General features: G+C 49.1%; 1 protein-coding gene across 7 annotated transcripts in view; it reads left to right on the forward strand.

Moving 5' to 3' along the window:
- The window catches only part of NDEL1 (nudE neurodevelopment protein 1 like 1), a 25225-nt gene extending 2996 nt beyond the window's left edge, over positions 1 to 22229 (forward strand). For 2 of the 7 annotated variants that reach the window (XR_011088796.1, XR_011088795.1), the window contains exons 2-11: positions 3416 to 3514; positions 4922 to 5075; positions 6343 to 6491; positions 7519 to 7655; positions 9522 to 9695; positions 10552 to 10643; positions 12973 to 13124; positions 14915 to 15046; positions 16192 to 16226; positions 20552 to 22229. Coding sequence is in view for 5 of the 7 variants with exons in the window: in XM_068655246.1 (XP_068511347.1) it covers positions 3429 to 3514; positions 4922 to 5075; positions 6343 to 6491; positions 7519 to 7655; positions 9522 to 9695; positions 10552 to 10643; positions 12973 to 13124; positions 14915 to 15011 (1041 nt within the window). In the remaining 2 variants the exon portion in view is untranslated. The other 5 variants (XM_068655246.1, XM_068655250.1, XM_068655249.1 and 2 more) reach the window with 5 other exon arrangements.
- The last annotated feature ends 125 nt before the right edge of the window (positions 22230 to 22354 follow it).

The raw sequence follows: 22354 nt of genomic DNA on the forward strand, positions 1-22354 counted from the left end.
TGTAGCTTGTGATGAGCTGAGGATCGGAGCAGCGGCTTCTGAGCTGTGGGAAGGGGCAGAGAGGAGTCCAAGCACTGCGCTGGATGTGGAGCCTTGTGTTGTGCTCTGACATCTGATCCAAGCCTGAGCTGCAGCCTCCAGTCACGTGGGGAGCCAGGGCAGCTTTTTTTAAGGTGCTGTGTTTGTGTTTTGGTGGCTCCTTGAAGATTTCCGTTTGGCCTTGAATGCAAGGTCCATTAATGTCCTTGAGGAAAGTACTGTCTGCCTGGTAGTTCAGTTCCTTCTGGCACATGTCGGGTTCAGAAAATACTGAGCATCCCACCTGGCAGGATGCTTCTGGAGGTGAGGAAACCACGTTTGTCCCATCTTAAAAAAGAAAAAGATGCAGTTAGAGAAGTCCTTAACCTACAAGCTGCAGTTTTGTTTTGTTTTATTTTTTTGTGTGTGCAATCACAGCATCGAAAAGTTGTTCCGTTTTAAGAGGAGAGTTACTCCGTCCCAGTGACTGTGTACTGGGGGCTTGAAAGCAGCCACGGTGCTTTGAACACAGCTCTTGTTTTAGTGCTGCTCCTGGAGCTATGCCCGCGTGCCCGAGCTTTCCCAGGGTGCTGCATGAATGCTGAGCTGTTGTAATGAATGCCGAGTGGGCATCACCATCAGCCTGCTCTCATTTTCCCTGGAAGACGCTGCTGCATTGTCTTGTCCATGTCCTGAAAGCCTCAGTGTTCTTTGTCAAAGGCTCGATTCTGGCAGCGCCACGTCTGCACGGAGCCCGGGAATGGGAAGGGCTCGGCGTGCTGCGGCTCAGCCCCTCGCACAAAGCCCCGAGCCGGGCAGCTGGCGCCGTGCAGCAGCAAAGCCGTCCTTGTCCAGCCCCTGGCACGCCGTGGGTGACGCCGTCCCACGCGTCCATGCCTCAGGCTGGGTGCTCGTGCCCTGGTGGTGCTGGGGGGCTGCTTTCTGCAGGGCTGTGCTTCTGTGCCGTGAAGCTGCCTGCCCCTCCCGATGCTCAGGGCAGCGTTCTGGCCCCGAGCTGCCGTGTTTGTGTAGTGTGTGTGCTCTTAGCTTGCTCTTGGCCCCGTGCACGTGAGAGAAAGCAAGAGCTACAGCATCGTGCACGCAAACCAGGCTGTGGGTGCTAGAGCTTAGCACGTTGGCATCTGAGGGAGGTGTTTCTGCAGGGCAGGAGCCAGGTGAGAAATCAGGGCTGACAGCTGGGCACGAGGAAGGACCCTGAGCAGGGGTGGGTGCGAGCTGCCACCGCCTAAAAAATGTGTCAGGGGCCGCGGACAGGCCTGGGAAGGTCAGCGCCGTCCCTCTCTGAGACCTCAGTGGTGAAGGACGAGGGGTGCTGCCGGCTTTGGGGTACCGCAGGGCGAGTCTCCTCCCTTTGGTGTCTCCAGGGAAGTGGTGCTTGGACGAGGGGTGGAAACCCCCAGGTTCTGCCCTCCCCACCCTCGCAGCAGGAAGCAGTCCTGGGCCCAGGCGCGCCTTGTGGCGCCTGCTTCTAGGAAATGATGCAAGGCGCTTCCTCGTGCTAGCTTTCTTCTCAACGCATCCTGAATTTCGCTGACGTGGGGCTTCCTGGCGGGTTACGTCTTCAGAAGGGCTCCTCCGGAGCACTGGGAGCTGACCCCGTTCAGCGCTACACCTCTGGTGTTGTTTTGGGGAAAACGTGCTTCTTGCTGCTCTGTGCTCTCAGCTGGCCCTCTTGGAGAGACGGAGGGGAAGGTCCGGAGACTTGTACTGAAGTGGTTCCGATGTGATCCGTGTGGGACTGGTGTTACGGACAGCACACAGCGGTAACCAAGGCAAACTGCTCATCGCTTTCTCTTCCCCCAAATCAGCGTAGCAGCCCAGGAGCTGCCTGACGTGTGCCTGAGCCACAGCAATGTCTGCTCGCCTTGCTGCAGCCGGCTGGGAAACCCTGACAGCTCGGGAGGTGATTCACGGGCTCCGCATCCACCGTAAACAGGCACTTTGCACGGGGCGCCGTTTGTTCCTGGGTTACCATTAAACTGCCTTGCCAACAGGTGCAGCAGCTGAAGCACGTACGCCAAAGACGTGTTTGTCTGGAGGGACAGCAGGACTGGACAGACGTGTGCCGGGAGGGCTGGCGCTGCCTCACGTGTGCTGTGTTCAGTTCAGGGCAGCGTAGGAGAGGAAACACGGCCAGGTGTCAGCGGCGTGGGGGCCTGGCTGATGATGGCCAGCTCGGACCTGACAGCAGCGTGGGGTGCAGGAAGCACAGGGAGGCAGTCGGGGTGCTTCTGAGGTGCCGAGCACCCGCTGGGTGAGTTTGGTCCCGTGCCCTGGGTGGTGGCAGCTGCGGTCCCGGCTGAAGAGCGGCTGTGCCGCGCTTTGTGAGCTAAGGACCAGGCTGGGGAATGAGCCTGGCTGCCCTCTGATGAAAGCGCTGGGGCGTTGTGTCCCACTTCTGGGTGGCTGAAATGTGGGTCACGGCGATGCAGGACGTGTCAGTGTGACACGGCTGGGCCTGGAGGGACAGCAGTGGCTATTGATGGCTGTCAGAGGGGAAGCCGGGACTCGCGGGTCAGCTGTTACTGGCTAATTGCCAGCGTGAGCTTGGAGCAAGCGCTGTCTGAAGCCTCTGCCATAGCAAAGAGGTTGGTTTCAGCTTATTCCTTTGTTTTCTGGGAATTCATAACCGAGCTGGAGTCTTGGCTGTTGGAGAGGGGGGAGAGAAATGACTGCCTTGAGTGAGAGCTCCCAAATGTCTGCGTGACACCCCGGGGGCAGCTCCTGCACTGCAGAGCGCGGCTGCCACCCTCCCGGAGACACCCCTGGCAGGAGCTGCTGGCCTGGGGGGGCACGGGGCTTGGGGAGAGCTGTTTTGGGGTGGCTGGGGAGGGCACAGCGGGTCTCAGGGTGGCTGCTAGCACCTACCTCATTGGTACGGAAGCAGAAATGAGCTTGGGCTCAACCTGGGAAGAGTAAATCGAGTTTTAACACCCACAGCACAGCTCCTTGGCTGTTGACCTCAGAGCGTTTGGGCTCGCTTGTTTCGTGCCCTTTCCTGCCATAATAGGAAGGGCAGCAGGCAGAACCTCTAAGAACATTTTCCAAATGGAAGTGGAAACTGTGATAGCTGTAAATTTCAATGTCCTTACCAGTGGTGGTCCTAAATGAGCACGTGGCATTAGCTATTGCTTCAGTGACAGCTACAGCATGCAGCCGACAGTTTTGGTCTCATTTCAGGCTGCTGCACAAGCCTTTCCCGAAGCCGGATGATATTTCATTACTTGCGGCAGGTCTCTGCTGAGTGATGATCATTAACATCCTGCTGGCCAGTGCCAAGCCTGGATGCTGTTGCCAGGCCATGCCATGAAGCCCAGCAGCAGTTTCGGGGCCTGTCTGCCTATCCTGAGCACATTCTTGTGTTTGTGCCCTGCAGGGACCTACTGATCATGGACAGTGAAGAAATCCCAACTTTTTCAAGTCCAAAGGAGGAAACTGCGTATTGGAAAGAGCTCTCCTTGAAGTACAAACAAAGGTACTGTTGTAGATTTGCAGATAGTTCTTGATGATCAGAATGTGGCTTAATCTGTTTCTCTGCAAGATTTTACCAAAATGAGTATTAGGTGTCTGTTAAAAAAAAAAAAAAAAAAAAAGCTCTTTATTTCCAGCTTTAAATCCAGCTTTTATGTTACCAGCCTTGTGGAAGCGCAGTGTTCCTTAGTGCTACCATGCCAGGAACTCAAGGCTATGTTTTGGGCATGTTTGAGCAGGAGAAGAGCCCCTTTTGCTATCATGTGCATATTTGTATAATTAAAGTGCTGCTTTGAGTAGTAACTTGACATTTTATTGCAAGTAGCTGCCTTTGGGCTTGATGATATCATTACTGGTCCCTTGGGCTTCTTGCAGTTTAGTTACTGGTATAAAAAGTGACTGTTTTGGTGGCTGCTGCCATTTATTGAAATGCACTGTACTTCATAGTCCAGCCTGTGTTTGTGCCACTGCGTGTTTTGAGGGGGCACGAGGCTTTTTGGTTACAAAAAATGACTATAGGCTCCCAGCATTTGTTCTCTTTGGAAAGCTTTTCTTGCACTCAGTGTTACTTGTGTGCAATAGAAGTGAAACCTCTCTCAAGCCCAAAGAGCTCAACGTGCAAGTTGCTTTTTTGTTTGGCTTTTTTTTTTTTTTTATTTTCCTGGGAATGGGGTTGGGAGTGGGCATGTGAAGGGCAGGCCCCTTCACATGTGGGGTTTCCTGGGCTGTTCTTGGGTGTCAGAAAAGTCTCCCTTTAATGCCAATGGGTATGTAGTTTCCTAAAGCTTTGTTAGTTTTCTCTGCAGCTTGCTGGGAGCTGAGCTATGACATTTGGTAAAGATGAAAAATTAATAAGTGAAGTATGTGGAGAGGCTGCTTTTAGCAATTTAATACCTTGCAGTGGTACAAGGTTAGTAAGTGCTGGCTTCCTTCCAAAGTGCTTAAGTAACCCTAAGATTCAAAGCTTAATGCTTTTCAGCAACCTTAAATTTCCAGGTAGTGCAGAGATACAGTAAATCATTCTGTTAGTGGCTGACCAGAAGCAGGTTACAAACTCACTTTATTTAGTGACTCTGTCAAGTCTGCTAGGGTGAAAGCTAGGGGAGTACAAAGTATTCATCAGGTTCTGTGATTCCTGGAAACAGCCTTGATAAGGTTGTATTTGCACATGTATTTAATGTAGCTGTTTGTTTTTTTTTTTTTGATGTTAGGGAGTGAATTTCTTTTTATAGCTAAACTTAATGTGATTTCTCTATTCCTCGTTTTTCATTTTCCCCTGCAGAGGTCTGTGGATGACGCTTAAGTACTTTAAAACTTGTGTTTTTTCAGCTGATTGTTTTTAACGAGCCATGGACTTTGTTTTAACTTGAGAGATGCTGCATTTTCGATTGACAAAATTGTCTCCTTACAGCTTCCAGGAAGCTCGAGAAGAGCTGGCTGAATTTCAGGAGGGAAGCAGAGAATTAGAAGCTGAGTTGGAGGCACAGCTAGTGCAAGCTGAGCAGAGGAATAGGGATTTGCAAGCAGATAACCAAAGACTGAAATATGAAGTGGAAACATTAAAGGTAGGTCTTGTCTGTAATGGCATTGCCTCTCCTACAGATATGTCTTGGATGTTATTTTAGGTTGTCTGTTCTGTTCTTGGTCACTGAATATCCAAATGAAGTAAAGGAGTCATCTGTTTAAGATCCCGTCTTGAGGATCTCCAGTATGTGCCCCAAATAAGGCAGCAACCTACCAGAGAAATTTCTGGAGGAATTTTTCTTGTTCACATCATTAAACTCTTGTCATTGAGTTTGTGCTCGTTTATTTGAATTCTCTAGGCTTTGCCAAGTGGTAGCTTTATTATTTACCCAGGCAACATCAGCATAGCAACAGGGTGGACAACACAAGTATGTTTTGTCAGGCCATTGCATTGTCATCTTTCTTTGCAATTTTTTTATTTTTTTTCCAGAACGTCTCCTTGGTTTTATGAGACCTTAAAGAAAGCTGAAGATGGGTGATTTGTGCACATCTTTGAGAGATTTTTTCCTAATTCTTAACAGCCATATCTGTGGAGACAGGAACTGAATAAGGATGTGTGTGTGTTCAGATGATGCATTTTAATTAACCCCTCTGTGTTAACAAATTCTTTCAGGGTCTTGAAAAGTACCTTTTCTGGTAACCTCAGATTAGTTTATTGAAGGCAAAGGTTGGAAAACTTATCTAATGGAAATAGGGTTTTGGGGATTACTTGTTCACATGTCCAGTCCCGGTTATGTCTGTAAGGCCAGTATGTGTTTTTCAAGGTCAGTAGTTTTTCCATAAGACCCTGTCTGTACCCTTTGGAGCTGGTGAGAGTGTGTTTGAGACTTGATTCTTCCAGTATCTCGAAGATAAGCTTGTGGACCTGGAGGTTTTGTTACAGATTTCAGTGGCTCTCATTTGTAATGGAGACATCAGATGTGTTCTGGTAACAGTGTGGCTATTGTCAGGGGAGAGAGGCACTGAAGGGGAGGCTGTGCAGTTAGATTTGTTTTTCTAGATGTTTGAGGCATCAGAGCAGCTGTCAGTGCAGGCTGTTAGGAACAGATGCAGGGATGCATCTCTGAACAGCCAGCTGGGTTGTGATGAGAAGTCAATGCACAATGTGGTGTTTGTCATTTTATCCTGTGTCCAGTTTTGATGTTCAGAGTATGTTCCTTCTGCCTTCACGCTTTTTGTTGTGTGTTACCAGTAATCCCAGATCAGCAGACGGCAGCTAGTATTTCACTTTGTTTGTCCAGTTTTACCACTGATAATTTGGAGAATGTATGCTACTGATGTTTATCTCACTACTTCTCTTTCTTTCAGGAGAAACTGGAGCACCAGTATGCACAAAGCTACAAGCAAGTGTCGTTGTTAGAGGATGACCTGAGCCAGACAAGGGCCATTAAAGATCAGCTACATAAGTATGTGAGGGAGTTGGAACAGGCCAACGATGACTTGGAACGTGCAAAGAGGTGAAGGCTGCAGTCCTCTGATTTCCTTAAAGTATTCACTAGATCCTACTACTCAGATTCATCACTTTATTTCTCTAAAGAGGAAAAAAAAAAAAAGCACATGGTTTAAAAAAATGATGCTTGATTCTTTGTACAGTGCAACTTTACTCCTGGAGTTCATCTCCATCAGCTGGTAGTGTTATATTACATCAAGAAGAACTAGTGGGAAAGCCTGAAATGCTTCATGCACATGTGAGAACTGAGCAGTACAAGAAGGCTCAGAGCAAGCTAGGCCAGTGCACTGGTTTTGATACTACCAGCTGGGTGACTTGTATTTGTGATCCTTGTAGCTCAAAGCCCCTTTGAAGTAAGAAGCTAGTGTTTTACATAGTCCCTTTTAAATTGAACAGGCCAAAGGAGTCTCCTGTTCCTTGCATAACAGCTTAATGACTGTGGGGAACAAATGTGGCCTGTGTAAGTGCACAAAATGAACAGGCTGCTGTTAGAAACGCCCAGTTTTGGAGTCGATCATGCTTCCGTTTTGCTGAATGGGAATTTTGCCATTGATTCAGTGGGACCAGGAATGAGCCTCCGGCTATCTGGCAAAAAGATCTAAGAGCTGAGGCCCTGTTTCCACAAGGCTCTTAACCTCATGACTAACTTTTGACACATATGAGTTGTCCCACTGAAATCATGGAACGAATATCCCAGTGCCCTGCTTTCTGGGCTGTTGCCTGTTCCTTCTGAGGTGATTCACTGATAAAATATATGGCTTTGCGGAATGGCTTGGGAAGAATGGAGCAAGGTGCGCTAGACTGGCTCTTTTCCAGCTCTTTGGTACATCTCAGAGAGCCAGATGCTATCGTGTTCTTTTCATCTCACTCCCTGGCTTCTCTGGAGTTTTAGTCCTTTCAGAGAAGCATTTCCATAGCTTTCAGATGACTAACTTGAATGTAGACCCTGCTAACATTTTTCCTCTATTATGTTTTTGAATACGCTTTCATGTTAGTTGAGCCAAAGAACCTAATATTCTGGATTTTGTTTCTAGGGCAACAATAGTTTCATTGGAGGACTTTGAACAAAGGCTGAACCAGGCCATTGAGAGAAATGCGTTTTTAGAAAGTGAACTGGATGACAAGGAATCATTGCTAGTTTCTGTACAGCGATTAAAGGATGAAGCGAGAGGTATGGCTTTCTTGATTACTTCTGTGTCTTGGGACATTGTTGGCTTGCTAACAGAGACGTGTAGCAACCAAAGCTTGTGTTTATAGAAAGGCTCACGTAATGACACTCAAACTGGTATTGTAATGTAAGCATTGGGATTTGCTTACTAACAGTATTTTCTCTATTCTTTGTATGTTCACTGTAGCTAAGAGCAAAAAAAACCTCTTGATGTAGGGCTGAATTAATATCAGATTCATTCAGAATTTTTAACCAACGTGACCAGAAAAAAAACCTGTTTCGCAGATCTAACAGAGTTGAGTACTGTGTTCCAAAAGATCCCACTGTCTGTTGTTTTGTGCCTTGTATAGGAAGGGAAAATACAGGAGATGACAGGAAAATGCATGATTAATGGCAAACAACTATCTTTAAAAATTCTGTCTACTGTGTACTTTCTAAATCTGTTGGAAATCACCTGGCATATTAAAGATATTCCAGTAAAGACTGTGGTTAGACCTGTAGGATCAGAGATGTTAAGATAGTCTTCTGGGTTATAATCAAGTTGGGAATTCCCTGCTGTGTTTCACATTGAGGACATGGGGGAAACTTTTTTATTTGTATTCTGTTTTTTTAATGGTTGGGGGACACGACTTCTCTAATAGGACAATCTGCTCAAAAGCCTTCCATTGCAGTAGTTTAGTATTTTCAATGTTCCTTCCAAAGTGAAACTCTAAAACAATTCCTCAATGAAAACAACAATCTGACTGTAAGGCCATACACTTGACAATAGGCTGGGATTTCTTTGTTGGTGTTCTTTGTGAGTCTCTTTGGAGCAAGTTTTTGCCCCACAAATTGAAAGCCACTATTGAAAACAGTTTTATTTATAATAAATGTGAAAAGGGAGATTAAGAATTTTCTGAAGATATGTATGTATTGCAGTCTAAGGTTAGGGCAATAATACTGGAGAAGACAGCAAAACCTAGGGGATTATTTTCTAGAACACTGGAGGAATCATCAAATGAGACATCCTCTGTCTTGGATGAGTTCTTTGGAAACTTTTAGCATTTGTTGGAAAAGAAAAGTTGCATGTTATTCCCATGTAAGCAAGCAGGAATGCTAGGCACTAAAAGAACAGATATGGTATCAAAGTCAAACATAAAATTTCTGATTGAACAGCCACAAATACTCTCCTAGGAATACAAATCGGATTTCATTTCAGTTGTGCTGTTTTCCTCAAAATCTTTCCTAAAAATTCAGGATAACTTAAAAGCCATATTGTACAACAGACTTGATCCTTGTGGGTCACTTCCAGCTCAGAGTATTCTGTGATTCTCTTTCTCTTTCGTTTGGACTACTGGCTTCTTCAGCCTGCTCTTTCATTTGCTGAGGAGTCAAGAAACACTGGATACAGCCCTTTGACTGTCTCTGGCTGGTGTACAGTCCTGTGAATTTAACTGGAAAAATAACACAAGAAACACAAAACTGGGTCATTAATCTGTTTTCCCAGCTTCTATTTGAGCAGAAGCTGAATGCAGTTCAGCAGGCATTTGTAACCAGCTAAGTATTTCGAAGCACACTTCCCATGGAACCAAACTACAAGTGGGGAAGAATGCTGAGGTCAAGTCACCTGCTGTGCCCTCTGGGGCCACGCAGCTCTCTGGGCTGGGGGATCTCTGCTGCCTCTTTACATCCAGCTGTAATGGGAGGTGCTGGTATTGAGCTGTCTGATTTGAGATGTTGGTCTTTGCTGGAGAAATCCAGCAACAGTGAATTAGTGTTTGGTTGTTGCAAAGTATTCCCCCTTCCCCTCTCAAAAAGCGATTAGCATGTTAGAGAAATCTGTTGCTAATATAATGTGTGGTTTTTGTATTTTCCTTCTTCCAACTTCAGACTTGCGGCAAGAGCTCGCGGTACGGGAAAGGCAACAAGAAGTCACCCGAAAGTCTGCACCTAGTTCTCCGACTCTAGACTGTGAAAAGATGGATTCAGCTGTCCAGGCGTCTCTCTCCTTGCCAGCTACACCTGTTGGAAAAGGATCAGAAAATAGTTTTCCTTCCCCAAAAGGTAGAATTCCTAGAAGCTGTGCCTAGTTGCTTGAGATTATGCTCTGCTTGTCAAAAATAGTTTCAGACCAGGTCCTTGTTAGTAAACTTTAAGTAAACATGTGGATCATGTGGTATATGATCCACCTGTTTAAGTAAACATGGTACATGTGGATCCAACAGGCATTACATAAATGTAATTTAAAAATTGTGTTTTTAAATCATGGGCCAGCATCAGGCCTACTTATCATGAGCAAATGCTATGGAAAAGAAAGATTCAGAAGCTGAGCTACTGCTTTGGGGTGGTAGGGACTGTACTCTGCAGTAGGTGCCTGCAGTAGAGCACGTTTGGGGTTGCAGGGCAGTGCAGTGACTGATATTTCAGCTTAAGTGCAGGGTAGCAGTGGTGGGTAAATGGTGGGTAGTAATTGTGATAGTCTAGACTGCCTTTGTTACCACAGTTGCGTTCAGGGGTGCTGTTTTCTCTGTGAGGCAGCAGGATGTTAGTCCAGTCCTCTTCCCATCTGGAAGGCTCTGGACAATCACAAGGATTATGACATTTATTTTCTAAATTAGAGCAGATTCCAAGGGAAGCTCTGGTTGGATTAGATAGATTGCAGGCAGAAGCCTTGCAGATGCAGAGTGCATGAACTCTGCATGTAGGTCTAATGGAAAAGGAGGCAGTGAACAGGAATTAAGCTTTTATTCTTTCCATGGCTACTGGTTATGCAGCCTGTGTTACCATGGAGTAACTGTATGAAGAGCCTGCAGTAGGATTTTGGATTTACCCTTTTATACTGAAGTTATTTTAAAAATTGAACTGTGGAGGAGGAGCAAGGCACATAGCAACTCACATAATCAAACATGTTTGTTTGCAGCTATTCCAAACGGATTTGGTACCAGCCCTCTTACTCCTTCAGCTAGAATATCTGCACTCAACATTGTGGGAGATCTCTTACGGAAAGTGGGGGTGAGTGCTCTGTACTGAAGTATCTCTAGCTCTGTGCTGATATCACTGAGCTCTCATCCTTGTAAACAAATTAAAGATGGCTGTGGCCCATGTTGAGTTCATGCTGTACTTTCCATTGTCTCTCTTCCAAATCATCCACATTTAGTGTTTAGTATGTAATAATATATATTTTTTAAGTATCTTGATTTGTAGAGCAGGTTTGCTGAAGTTCTGATGCCAGATTTATTGATGAAATTTTTTACTTGGAGTAAAAAGAACCTTCAATGTTTTGGTACATTGGGCTAGACATCATCAGGCACTTGTGCATATTTCAAATGGGTCCTGCAGCTTTCTCTGTAATGAGACCAGGGCTCAGAACTGAACCTCAGACTTGGGGTGTCCACTGCATAGTTGTTTTATGTCACAGCAGGTGAGCTGAAATCAGACTGTCACTGTTTCTTCTTGTGCCTGAGGAGATCTGCAAGTGTTGCTGAAAAATGAAATAAATTTTAGAAAAGAGCCCTTCGGGTAAGAAAGGGAAAAAATAAATCAGGAGAAAGCCAAATGTTCCCCTGTGTAGTTAAACGGGAAGTGAAATGTGTGAGCCTTTAAAGGGATTACAACTCTAAGCAGGGAAGAAGTGGTTTAAACATCTGTTACGGTGTTGCTTAGGATGCCAGGCTTTCCAGTTGAATGAAGACGTGACTTTTGAGTTATGAGAAGCTTGTTTGAAGTGCCACAGTGGTTAGTGTTTTGAGTGGAAGCTTGGGTAGCCTCGGTGCCTAGCCTCCAGGGCTGGCTTTCCTCTCTCCCCTCTGGTTAATGAGGAAGACAGAAATAGCTGCAGTCAAGATAGTTGTTCTAGCAATGTTTGAGCTAAAAATGACATCTTTGCTTACATTTGGAGCCAGTGAGCTCAAAGTTGGTTTGAAAGGGCAACAGGACGACTCAGGGTTATGGAGTGGCATGTTTAAAATGGGATCATTGTGAGTAAGAGTCTGCAGGGGATTTAGGGAGCTTAATCACAATCCTGTGTGATTACTCTGCAAGGACAGGAAATGCCAAATAAGCATGCTTCTTTCCCAGCCTACTCTTAAACACACGCTCTGCCAGTGATGCAGAATTCCAGCTCATGCATTCGTTTAGTAATAATTATAGGATGTTCAGGATTTCTTTGGGCTGGCTACATGCAGGATACCTTGTCCCATGCCTCAGACTCCCTTTCTCTCCAAGAACTTCCCTTCAGCTTTCTTGTTTGCTTGTGAGACAGCAAATTACTTGATGCAGATCACACTGGATATTTCCAGTAGAAAGACCAAGAGATAGATAGGTATCTTTATATATAGTCACTAAGGAAGATTAAAAGGGTTTCTAGAAGAAGATGTAAGTATTCCCTTTCTCTTAGTACGTCAGTAAGTTATTAACTGAGTACTTTACTGAATGGAATCTGGCACAGCCCCATATACTATGGAGTTGAAATTTTGTCTCCATGTGCCTGCGAGTGTGGGAATTCATACACATGCAGGGTGGAAATAGCAAATAATTGCAAGGATTTTCTGCTGAACCAGACAGTCCTACCAAGTTAAACCTCGGTTTGTGATAAATGACAGAAAGGGCAGGTGATGTACTGAAGTGGAGGAGAGAATCAGGATTTGGGTCTCCTTCCTGCCGGGAGTCAGTGGATGAGGCAGGTCTGTTAAGGTCTGTTACCTTGCACAGGGGGAAAAAGATCTTGCCAGGCTAGCTTGGAAGTAGTAGAGATGAGGTAGAAACCCTGAGGATGGGCTTAGCTGCCTTTGTTTCTGCTGCTGTCTCATGCTGTGTCAGTAGCACCTCTTCTGCTGAAGATTATCAGGGAGGATTAAGAAACTAGCCATGTTTTTCAGACAATGATTAAGAAAGAAATGCCAGAAGACATTGTCCTGGGAAAAATTCCAATTTTCCAAATGTACGGTCACTCCCAAAACTTGATGATTCTGCTTTTGGTTCTCTCTGAGTCCTCTGGTTAGTTTACGCCAGCCTCACTCAAGTTCTTAAAGCAAGAGGTTTCAGTAACTTCTGCCAAGTTACCTTTTTACATTTGGTACCTAAATGGGAGTTGATATGTTACAAAATCCTAGCCCTGATGGAAGCAAAATATGCCTGGCAGTCAGCATCAGCATCTCATTGTGTGGGTTTCAATTCTGGACAGATGACAGAAAATGACAGCTTTGTTCCCATTTAGTTCAGTTTTTGCCAAAGATGGTTACGTTGGGGTGATCACACAGATCACGGTGATCTGTGGTCATGTCAAAGCCTGAACTTGAACAGCAAAACATTTTTCTTAATCTTACTTTTTCTCCTTTCACAGGCCTTAGAATCCAAATTAGCTGCTTGCAGAAATTTTGCAAAGGACCAGGCATCACGGAAATCCTATATTTCAGGGAATGTTAACAGCAGCATGATAAACAGCAATGGTGCAAAGTACCCTCATCCAGGACATACTTCCTTCTTCGACAAAGGGTAAGTCGGGGTTTATTTTTACACTAAAGGAGGGGGGAGTGTGTTTCAGGATGCTCTGTGAAGCAGGAGGGTTTTTTGGGCTTGTTTTTAGCCCACCGCAGCTTTCATCCAATAAGACAAATAATTTGTGGAGCCAAATTCTCAAGGGGACAGAGAAGCAAGGATAATGTAGACTTAGGTAAGGCAAAGAGAAAAGCAAGTGTGTGACCTCTCAGCTGGTAGGATGTCAGCACCAGTTCTGCCCCCCTGCTGCCTCATCTCTCAGCTGGTGGGGACACCACGGCCTTCAGAAGGATCTCAAGGAAATAGTGGTGGAGTTGCCATAGCTACTGGTGCGTGGGGAGTGCCTTAACCACAACTCTGGAGATTCCCTCAGTACGAACAGCTTAGTGTGGGCAGCATAGGCTCGCTTGGAGGGTGGGGCCCTCTTTTTACTTCCCCCTCTATTAGTGGAAAAGAAAATGTCACTGATTGTGTAATTCTGGCTGATGGAAGGGGCAGCTGTACTCCTCCCGGCTGTGTTGCGCATCAGCCGGGAGGCCAGAAACTGCTTTCACAGGAAAAACCACTCTCACATGACTTCCCTTCGTATGGGGAAGTGGTTCAGCAGGAGGACGTTCCCCGTCCCTGTGGTTGGGTGAGCAGCACTGCAGGGCAGGACGTGCAGCCGAGCGCTCCTCCGGTGCTACTCGGTGCTACTGAAACCTGTGCTGGGTGTCACCGGGCTAAACACCCTCCATGCTCCCTCCGTGGTGCTAGTCTTCCTTGTTAAACCCTAAGCCAGTGCAATTTTAATGCTGATTTTCAGCACGCCCTCAATCTAGAATTTATTTTAGAGCATTAAATGAGCTGTTAGCAACCTAAAGAGTGCCATATAGAGAACAGTCAAGCTGGGCTTCTGCAATCCTTCTCCTGTGAGCTGAATCATGTTGCTATGTGGGTAGCAGGGCAAGCTGCTGCTTAGAAACTGGCATACAGAGTTCTTAGAGCAACCGTTTTTTGTTGCTTTTGGAAAGGAAGTGTTCAGATACTTAACAAGGTCGTTGTCATTTGCAAATTGGACAGACTTCAGGGTTGTCTGCATACTGGGAGGCTGACGGGGGGGGTCCATGCATCCCCCACAGCAGTGCTCACACTTTCAATGCAGGCTTCATTTCGTGTGCAAGCTGTCAGGATAGTGCTAGGGGGAGATTAGAGCTGTTCTTAGCAGGCAGCATGGCTATATTGAGTTGTGGTGTGACAAATAAGCTGATTGCTGCTTGGGGGGGGGTCACTTTTAATTATCCAGATTGTCATCACAGTTGTTACCTGGGCTGGCTGCCTGCAGCTCAGAGCAGGCTGGAGCTGAAAAAGGCTTAGGAAGGCAGCCTATTGGTAGAGCACTTCTACAGCACACTTGGAGGATGTTAGCAGGCTAGAAAAGTGCATGGAAATGACTGTGCACACCTGCGAGTTGTGAGACCCTTGCTGGGCTCTATCCTCTCTCTCTCCTCCTCTCGTATGTGCTGCTGGGGTCAGGGGCTTGCCCCTTCCCCTCGCTTTGCCTTCCTGCCTCTCTCGTGGTTTGGGGTGATGCGGTGTCTGTGCTGCACGCACACTGCACCGTTCCCGTGTAAAGCCTGAATAATTCTGCACCAGTACCTGGGCAGAGCCCTCAGCGCGGTGAGCTCGGCCCCACCGTGCCTGCCTGCTGGCGGTGCCCAGTCCCCTGCACGTCACGGTGGCTGGGCACGAGGGGCTGAGCTGAGGAGTGCCCTTTCTTCTCCCCTCTTCTCCTCCTTTCTCTCCAGCCCCTGTACTCTCCTCCCTGCCCCAAATTGTCGCTGGAGCCTGAATCAGCCACGTGTGCTCGTAGACCCGGTCCAATCTGCAGCTGCTGCCTTATGAACAGCCAGTTGCTGGGTGGTGGGATTGTGACAGAGGTAATTCAGTCACGTCATTACACTTCCATTTACTTTCCCATTTTGTTGGTTAAGATGTTCGATGAACCTTCATCTCTCCTCAGACACCTGCTCTCTGCTTGCTGAGTAGAGCTGAGCAGGAAGCTCAACGTGCAGGAGATGGTGTGGTGGGAGCAGGGATAGGAGCAGTTACCTCAGCGTCACTTTGGGGGATGTTTGGAGAATAGCTGGGCTTGCAAGTGAGCTTTGCTGGAGAACTGGAGGAGGCAGGACTTACCTACTGCTTTTCTTCTTTTTCTGTGCTCTACCAAGTGTAGCATAAGATCAGTTTCCTCCAGAGTCGTTCCTTTAGGAACATGATCTTTCTGCACAGGCACCAGGACCCAGCAGAACAGCACCTGAGCACATTCTCCAATAGGTGCTTGCTTCTTGTAATTGTAATCGTTGTGATTGTTCTGAATTGTTACGAACTTCGATCCAGTTGGGGAATAAAATGGTTCTGACCTTGGTGGGTTCTGCAGAGGCCTGGCACTAGAACAGCTGAGCTGGGACAGCAGCGAGCCAAGACCGGGTGTTTGTTCCTTGGGGCATGAACTGCTTGTTGGCCTCTACCCTGCTCCTCCGGCACGTCAGAGTCATTGCAGTTGGTGTTTATTCTTAGCCCAGTAGATTCACAGAAATACCCTATTTAAAAAAAAAAAAAAAAAAGCAAGCTAAAGTTTAAATGTGAAAAGCACCTCTGCTTGATGTCCCCAGCCCTGATTGTAATACATCAGAAAGGAAGGAACTGGGTCTTCTTTTTTAGGGAAGACTGTTCCCTAGTCTTCCTTTAAAAAAAAAAAAATCTCAGGAAAAGAGGGAACCTTCTTAAATGTGGGTGCACCAGGTGCAGCTGAGTAAATCCACATCCCGTAAGGTGCTCTGCAGTGCTCCAAGCTTTTATTTGGGTCATGCACTTAAGCACTGGAGTGTGGTGGGGGTGCTGGTGGTCACTGGAGAGGGATCCCCCCCTGCCCATGCAGAGCAGCGTCCTTACGCAGGGGTCACAGCAGAGAGCAGGCGAGGGTTGGTTCAGCACCCCTGCTTTTCCCCGCTGCTTGCATCCAGGGTTATGCCCAAGAATGTCTGTATTGTGTGCATAAACTGTTTCAATTTTTCTCCACTAGGCGTGAAAAGGTCATATTCCCCACCTTGGTCATGGGTAAATGAATTCATTTACATGATAAGCTGCATGCGTTTTAACTCTGGTGCTTGGAGGTGCAGCGTTGGTGGTTGTGCTAACTGCATGACGTAGTTCTAGCGTTACGAACTAATAGGCAATGAGCAAAGCCTGAGGCTGTAATCTCTGTTTCTCCTTACTTTAGATAAACTTCTCTGGTGCTGTGACCAGTTGCAACTATAAGACTGAGTGCTGCTTGCTTTCTTGGTTTAATATTTCTTCAATACCTGCATGCTTCTGACTGAACCAGACACATCAGAGAGATGGGACAAAGCATCGCTGCTAACTTAGTGAATTTTGAAATACTGGTGAAATCTTCACTTTGAAACTTTGTGAATTTTGCCCTTTGGTCATGTTCTTCCTTCAGCACTGCGTTGGACATTGGCTGGCTGCTGCTCAGCTGCCGTAGCTGTGGTCATGGCAAAGCAGGCAGGCACCGAGGTGCTGCACAGGGCGCTGCGGAGCAGGGGGAGGGCAGGAGCAGGGCTGTGAGCCCCTTGCCCTGCCGGCAGTGGGAGCAGGGCCCCAGGGCGCTGGTGTAAAGCACTGATCTGCCTGGGAACCTCCTCCTCGTGCTTCCTTGATAAGCTGGGCTCCAAGTGTGCTTTGACCACATCGGTGTATTCCCCGGGCTGGGTTGTTCAGCTGCGAGACAGTCTGCTGGTGAGGTTCTGTGTGATACTTACGGGTTGAGGGACTCTGAGACGTTGTGCTAAATACATCTTGAAATACAGATCAGTGAGTAAAAGTCTGTCTTGAGTAATCACAGGACAGAGAGCAGGTGGAAGCACCAGAGCCTGACCTGAGGAGCCCTGAGCAGGAGCACCGGGCAGGCACTGCAGGGTGTTGGGTCGGGTCTGAGCGATTGGGGAAAGTGCTGGCAGCAGGAAGCGAGTGACCTGGCTGGGATTTATCACCCAGGGCAGGTCCCTGGGCTGCCTGGCAGCACCAGCTCTGTGTGCGGTCACCCCATGTGTGCACCAGCCTGGATGGAGCGGCGAGCGTGGAGCAATGTGCGTGTTCCTCCCGGCTCTGGGTGTGCCATGGTGGAGGGTTTTGCCCCAGAGACTGAGTACAAGACCTCCCTTCCCAGGTTGTTCTCGTTGGTCAGTAGTCATCCGCCACACTACAGTTTTCTTTAAGAATTGCTCTGCTTAACTTATTTTCCTTTGTTTCTAACTGCAGTAATGCTAACTTATTTCTTTTGTGCATTTTTGTTAACAACAGAAGTCCATGGCTGGTAAAACATCTATAAACTGAGCCATAATGCCAGCTTTCAGCATCCCCTCGTTTGCTGATACTGTTCAGAGCCTTTTCCTGTGCCCCACTTACTGAACTGGCTTCCTGCAATTCAAAGCTGCTGCTTGATCTTTGTTTCTGCACCGAGGGCAAGTCTGGGCGAGCAGTACAGAAGGAACAGTGTGGGTTCACTGGGAGCTCATCCTGGGAGAAGCTGCTGCCGCGAACGAGCGCTCTGCTCTGTCTTGATATTCTTTTAATTAGCAAATCATGGGGAAACCTCACAAAGCTTCTAAACAAGGTTTTAATCTTCTCCATCTTCATCAGAGAGCCTGCTTGTCTCCCTTGTGCATCGTAGTGCTGTGAGCACTCTCCATCTTGTGCAGTGCTGGCACCTCTTCGCGTGACCAATGCTCACCATGCTCACCACTTCTCATGGCACTGCCGCCAGCAAATCCACATCACACCTGCCTGAAACAGCAAAACAGCTTCTCTGTAAAGATAGGTTATAGGGCGCTGGTCCCTCTGGAGCAATCGATGTGCTCCACTGGTGGTTTCACTTTGGAGAGTGAGGTCAGGACACAGAAGGGAGTCCCTGGCCTCCCCCCAGTGCATCAGGCAGCGGGACGCTCCGCGAGGGCAGGAGCTGCAGGCAGCGCCTGATCGGGCTGGGGGTGCTCACAGGCCTCTGCCCCAGCACGGGGGATGCTGCAAAGCACTGGGGCTGCAGCCTTCATCCCCTTGCTGCCCCCGGCTCTGAGATGGGGACGGGGGATCATTCTCCCTTTTGTCTGAGGCTTCAGGGGATTATTTGTAATGCCGGTGATTTAGGTTGGGTCCCATCACAGCTGTGTGGTGTCTGTGCAGAGTGCCCGATGGCTTCGTGGCTTCTGGCCTTGTCTGTGTACCTCTGGGAGACTGAAAAGGGCCCACGCTGCCAAATGAGCCTCAGAGCAGGAGCTGGGGAGGGCTAGACGTGCGTGGCATCCTTCAGAGGTGAAGCTGCCTGCACGGACAGGTCTGTTGGGTGGGGGTGGCTGCAGCTGAGTCTTCCCCACGGGGTGAAACCCTGTTTGGGAGCAGCCAGTGCCCCAAAAGTAGCAATACCAGAAGTGGATGCTGCTTGGCATGGCCGGTCCCTGGTGTAGTGCCATGCACAAATGCCAGGTGTTGGGATTTAATTCAAGTGCATCCCTCAGGCAGTATGGGGCAGCTGCAGGCAGTGAGTGCAGCTGGGGCCCTGTGGGGATGCAGCTCCTGCTGTGTGCGCTGCCCTTGGCTTCATGCCATGGTGCAGCTGATGGCTGCCTTGTGAGGACACGGCCGTCACTTCTGTCCCACCTCAGCCCGGGCAGGGCACACAGCACATGGAGCAAGGGCACAGCAGGGCAGCGTCTGTGTGTCATGAGAAGGGCTCTGGGTTTTGCCCAGGGAACCATGACGAACCTGCAGAGCTTTGGTTTGTGACTTGCCAGACATGACCCCTCCATGCTGCTGCTATTCAACGTCAGTTTTCTGTTCAAAAGGAAGCAAACTGCCACATTTTAATCCTATTTGTTTTTTGTTTCTCCCCTGTCTAGTTGGCAGAGCAGCTTTGTAGCTGATAAGTAATTTGCAGAGTCATGTCGGGAGGAGGTTGGCTTCCTGCCCCTTCACTCAAATCAGTTAGCAAAATGCATCTGCCCCTAAGCCTCCTCCAGCAGTGTTTTGCTGCAGGCGCTCCTGGAGGCATTTGTCTCTGAAATGTATCAAAGTAATGCTTGAAATTTCAAGCTTAGTGGGGAGGAGATGGAAAAGGTGTTTTCTCCCTGCTTTAGCACTGGTGTGGGAAGCAGCACAGCCCCAGGTTACCTTGGGAATCTGACCTTGCTCGCGAGAGTGCAGTTGAGCTCTTCATCCTTCAACCCTTCCAGAAGGGTTTTGCAATTGTCCAGCACAACGGCAGCTGCTTCTGGGTTTGTTGGCAGGGTCTGTACATCCCAGACCTGGGAGGTGTAGGGTCAGCGGTGAGTGTGAGCAGCATGGGACCAGCGCTGTGTGGAACCCACAGCCATCTGTCCTGGGGCCAGTCGTGAGCCTGTCCCAGCCCCGGGGCCCTGCTCATGCGAACTACTGGCAGGTCACCAGGCTGCGCTCCTCTGAGCACTGCCCTGGGTGCAGCCCGAGGCCTCAGAGCAGGTAGCTCCCGGGTCAGCTGCTTCTGCCTCCTCACAGAGCCTTTCAGCTTCCTTTTGTTCCCACTTGGGGCTGGCAGCACAGAGGGGTGAGGTGCTTGCTCCAGGGCAGCCAGGGGTGGGTGAGCTGTCCTGGCAGAGGGAGGCAAAGAACTGAACTGCTCCTTGGCCGTGAGGCTGTGGTGATGGTGGAGCTCCGGGTGCTGTGAGTTGCGCCTAATTAGAGAAGATGTCAGTGTCGGCCACGTAGGGAGTGAGAAGCTGTCGTAGCCAGGTGCTCCTCTCCCAGCCCGCAGGGAGCAGGCTCTGCGTGCTTTAGGCTCTGTGTGCTTTTACCTCCCACAGCAGCTCTGGGAGAGGGGAGCCCGGGGCTCCTGGGGATTTGGGGGTTTGCAGGGGAGCCCCGGCTGCCCCCCAGCCTCTGCTGTGCTGCAGCGTCTGCAGCCGGCCCACGCAGAGCCCTTCACCCCTGTGCAGCTGCTCTGTAGCTGCATGTGGACACCTGTATGTGTGTATCTGTATGTACCTGCTTCCCTGTCTGCTTTACAAGAGCCTGCGTAGAGCCATCTGTGATGGACCCAGGGGCTTGGCTGGAGCTGGCCCTGCAGCTGCCCCTGGCTGTGCCCCTCTGTGTCCGGCAGTGGCTGCAGCTGGCAGCCCCCCGGGGAAGGGGAGCTGTGGGGGGACCAGGCCCACAGTGCAGGTGTACCCCTGAGGCTGAGGCCCCCCGGCTCCCCCTGCCCTGTCCCCGTTGTGTCTCGGGGAGGGTGCTGTGAGGGGGCTGAGGAGGAAGGCGGTGGGTCTGTCTTCCAGTTCCTGGTGGTGGGTGGGGTGAACGGGACTAGCTCCTGGGGTTGCTTGTCACTCACCTGCCTGTCTCTTGTTTCTTCTCAGGGCAGTAAACGGCTTTGATCAAGGTTCCCCTGGACTGGGAGCCTCCAGACCTTCATCAGCACCTGGAATGCTCCCCCTGAGCGTATGAGTCAGCGCGAGGTTGTGTTAGGACTTGCGGATGCTTTTCTCAGCCCACCAAGAGAAGAACTGCTTCAGTTTCCTCCCCATTCCCGCCCTGCTGGAACACGACCTGCCCTGTGATGTGCAGCAGTCCCTGCCTGGCTGCTGCTGGAGGAAGCCCTGTGCTCACAGCCCCTCGCATCTTGTTAATAGTTAACTTCCTCCTGTTGCTGTAGTGGACATGTTCTGACTTGGCCCCACGCCGCGTCGCGCAAGCTGAGCCACGTAGTGCTCTGTTTCAGGGGCTGCAAAACCTCGGCCAGGTGCTCCTTGACCTGCCACTTTCTCTCTTCTCTAAGTTAGGTTTGGCGTGACAGAAACATTTGCTGCTTTTCTTAAAGGCCACCCGTCTCCCTGCCTGCCCCCTCCATGATCCTGCCAGTTACCCACGCAGCTGCTCTCCTCCCCAGCAGGCTCCAACCTCTCAAAAGAGATGTGGGGTAAGGTGAGGGAGGTGGCAAAACATCTGCATCTGGGGATCAGGTCTGGGTCTGTAACTGAGTTACTGCAGCTTAATAAACTATGGCTGTGCAGGGTGCAGCTGCTGTGTGTCTGCCTCTAGCCAAGCCCCAGTGTGGGCAGGGGAGGACGAGCACAGCCCCAGCCCTGCCTGTGCAGCCCCAGCAGTGGGGGGCTGGGGCTGGGCTGTGGGGGGAGCAAGGGGAGAGGGGTGGCAGCAGCCCTGTGGCCGCCTGGCCCAGGCCCAGCCCTGAGCCCCATCGGGCAGCAGGGCAGCACCGAGTGGCTGCTGCCAGGAGCTGGGGTCTGTGGGGTGCCTGCGCCCCAACGCCCCCAGCCCTGGGAAGCCGCCCCCTGCATCAAGCCTTCCCCGCCTCCACACAGGGACACTCAGCTCCTTAGGAAGCCGCTAAGCCCATGGGCTGCCCTGCCCATGACATGCCCCCTCCCAGGACCCCATAACCATCAAAACCATGTTCAGATCTGTGTAATATATGACTGGATTTTACAGTGTCACTTGCAGGCTTCTGTGACAGTTTTGGGCGACTGTGTACCTTGTGGGTCTTTCAAGCAATGTATTTGTGCGAGTTCTCTGTCTATGTGCCTCAGAGTTGGTGGATTTCAAAAATGAACCAGCAAGCCCAGCTGGGGTTTGATCAGTAGGTTAAAAAAGATCTTCCCAGTTTGGTCCATCACATTCCGTTGGCTCTGCAGCTCTAAGTTTGTTTATTTACAAGCGCTGAGAAAAAAAAACATTGCCCCCAGCAAAAGGGCGGTGGGAACATCACTCGTTGCTGTTAGGGCTTGTATGATCCTCCTTTCCTGTGCATCCTCTGCTGCATTTGACTGTTTACATTTGTTTTATTGTACATAGGTTTGTAAACATAATATCTTTGCCTAAGATCTTTGTACATAACTTGGGCTTTGTAGCTTTATTTATTCAAAATCTATATGGCATGTTTCAATAGGACAGTGTACCATACCACCGAGGTGACACGGATAGTGACGCAGTTTAAAAACAGCAACGTGACAAAGCTGAGCAAGTAATCTTCCAGAAATAAAGTTCTTTTAATGTGGAATCTGTGGATTTTGCAGAAAAGGTGGCCGTGACTGTATTTTGTCATGTAGCTGCGCCTGGGGACGTGGCTGAAGCCTCCAGGTGCAGCCTCCAGCGTTTGGCTCCGTGCACCCCCTTCAGGGCTGTGCCAGCGCTGCCTCCAGCAG

The sequence above is a fragment of the Anas acuta genome, chromosome 18 (genome assembly GCF_963932015.1).
Source record: "Anas acuta chromosome 18, bAnaAcu1.1, whole genome shotgun sequence".
Lineage (NCBI taxonomy): Eukaryota > Metazoa > Chordata > Aves > Anseriformes > Anatidae > Anas > Anas acuta.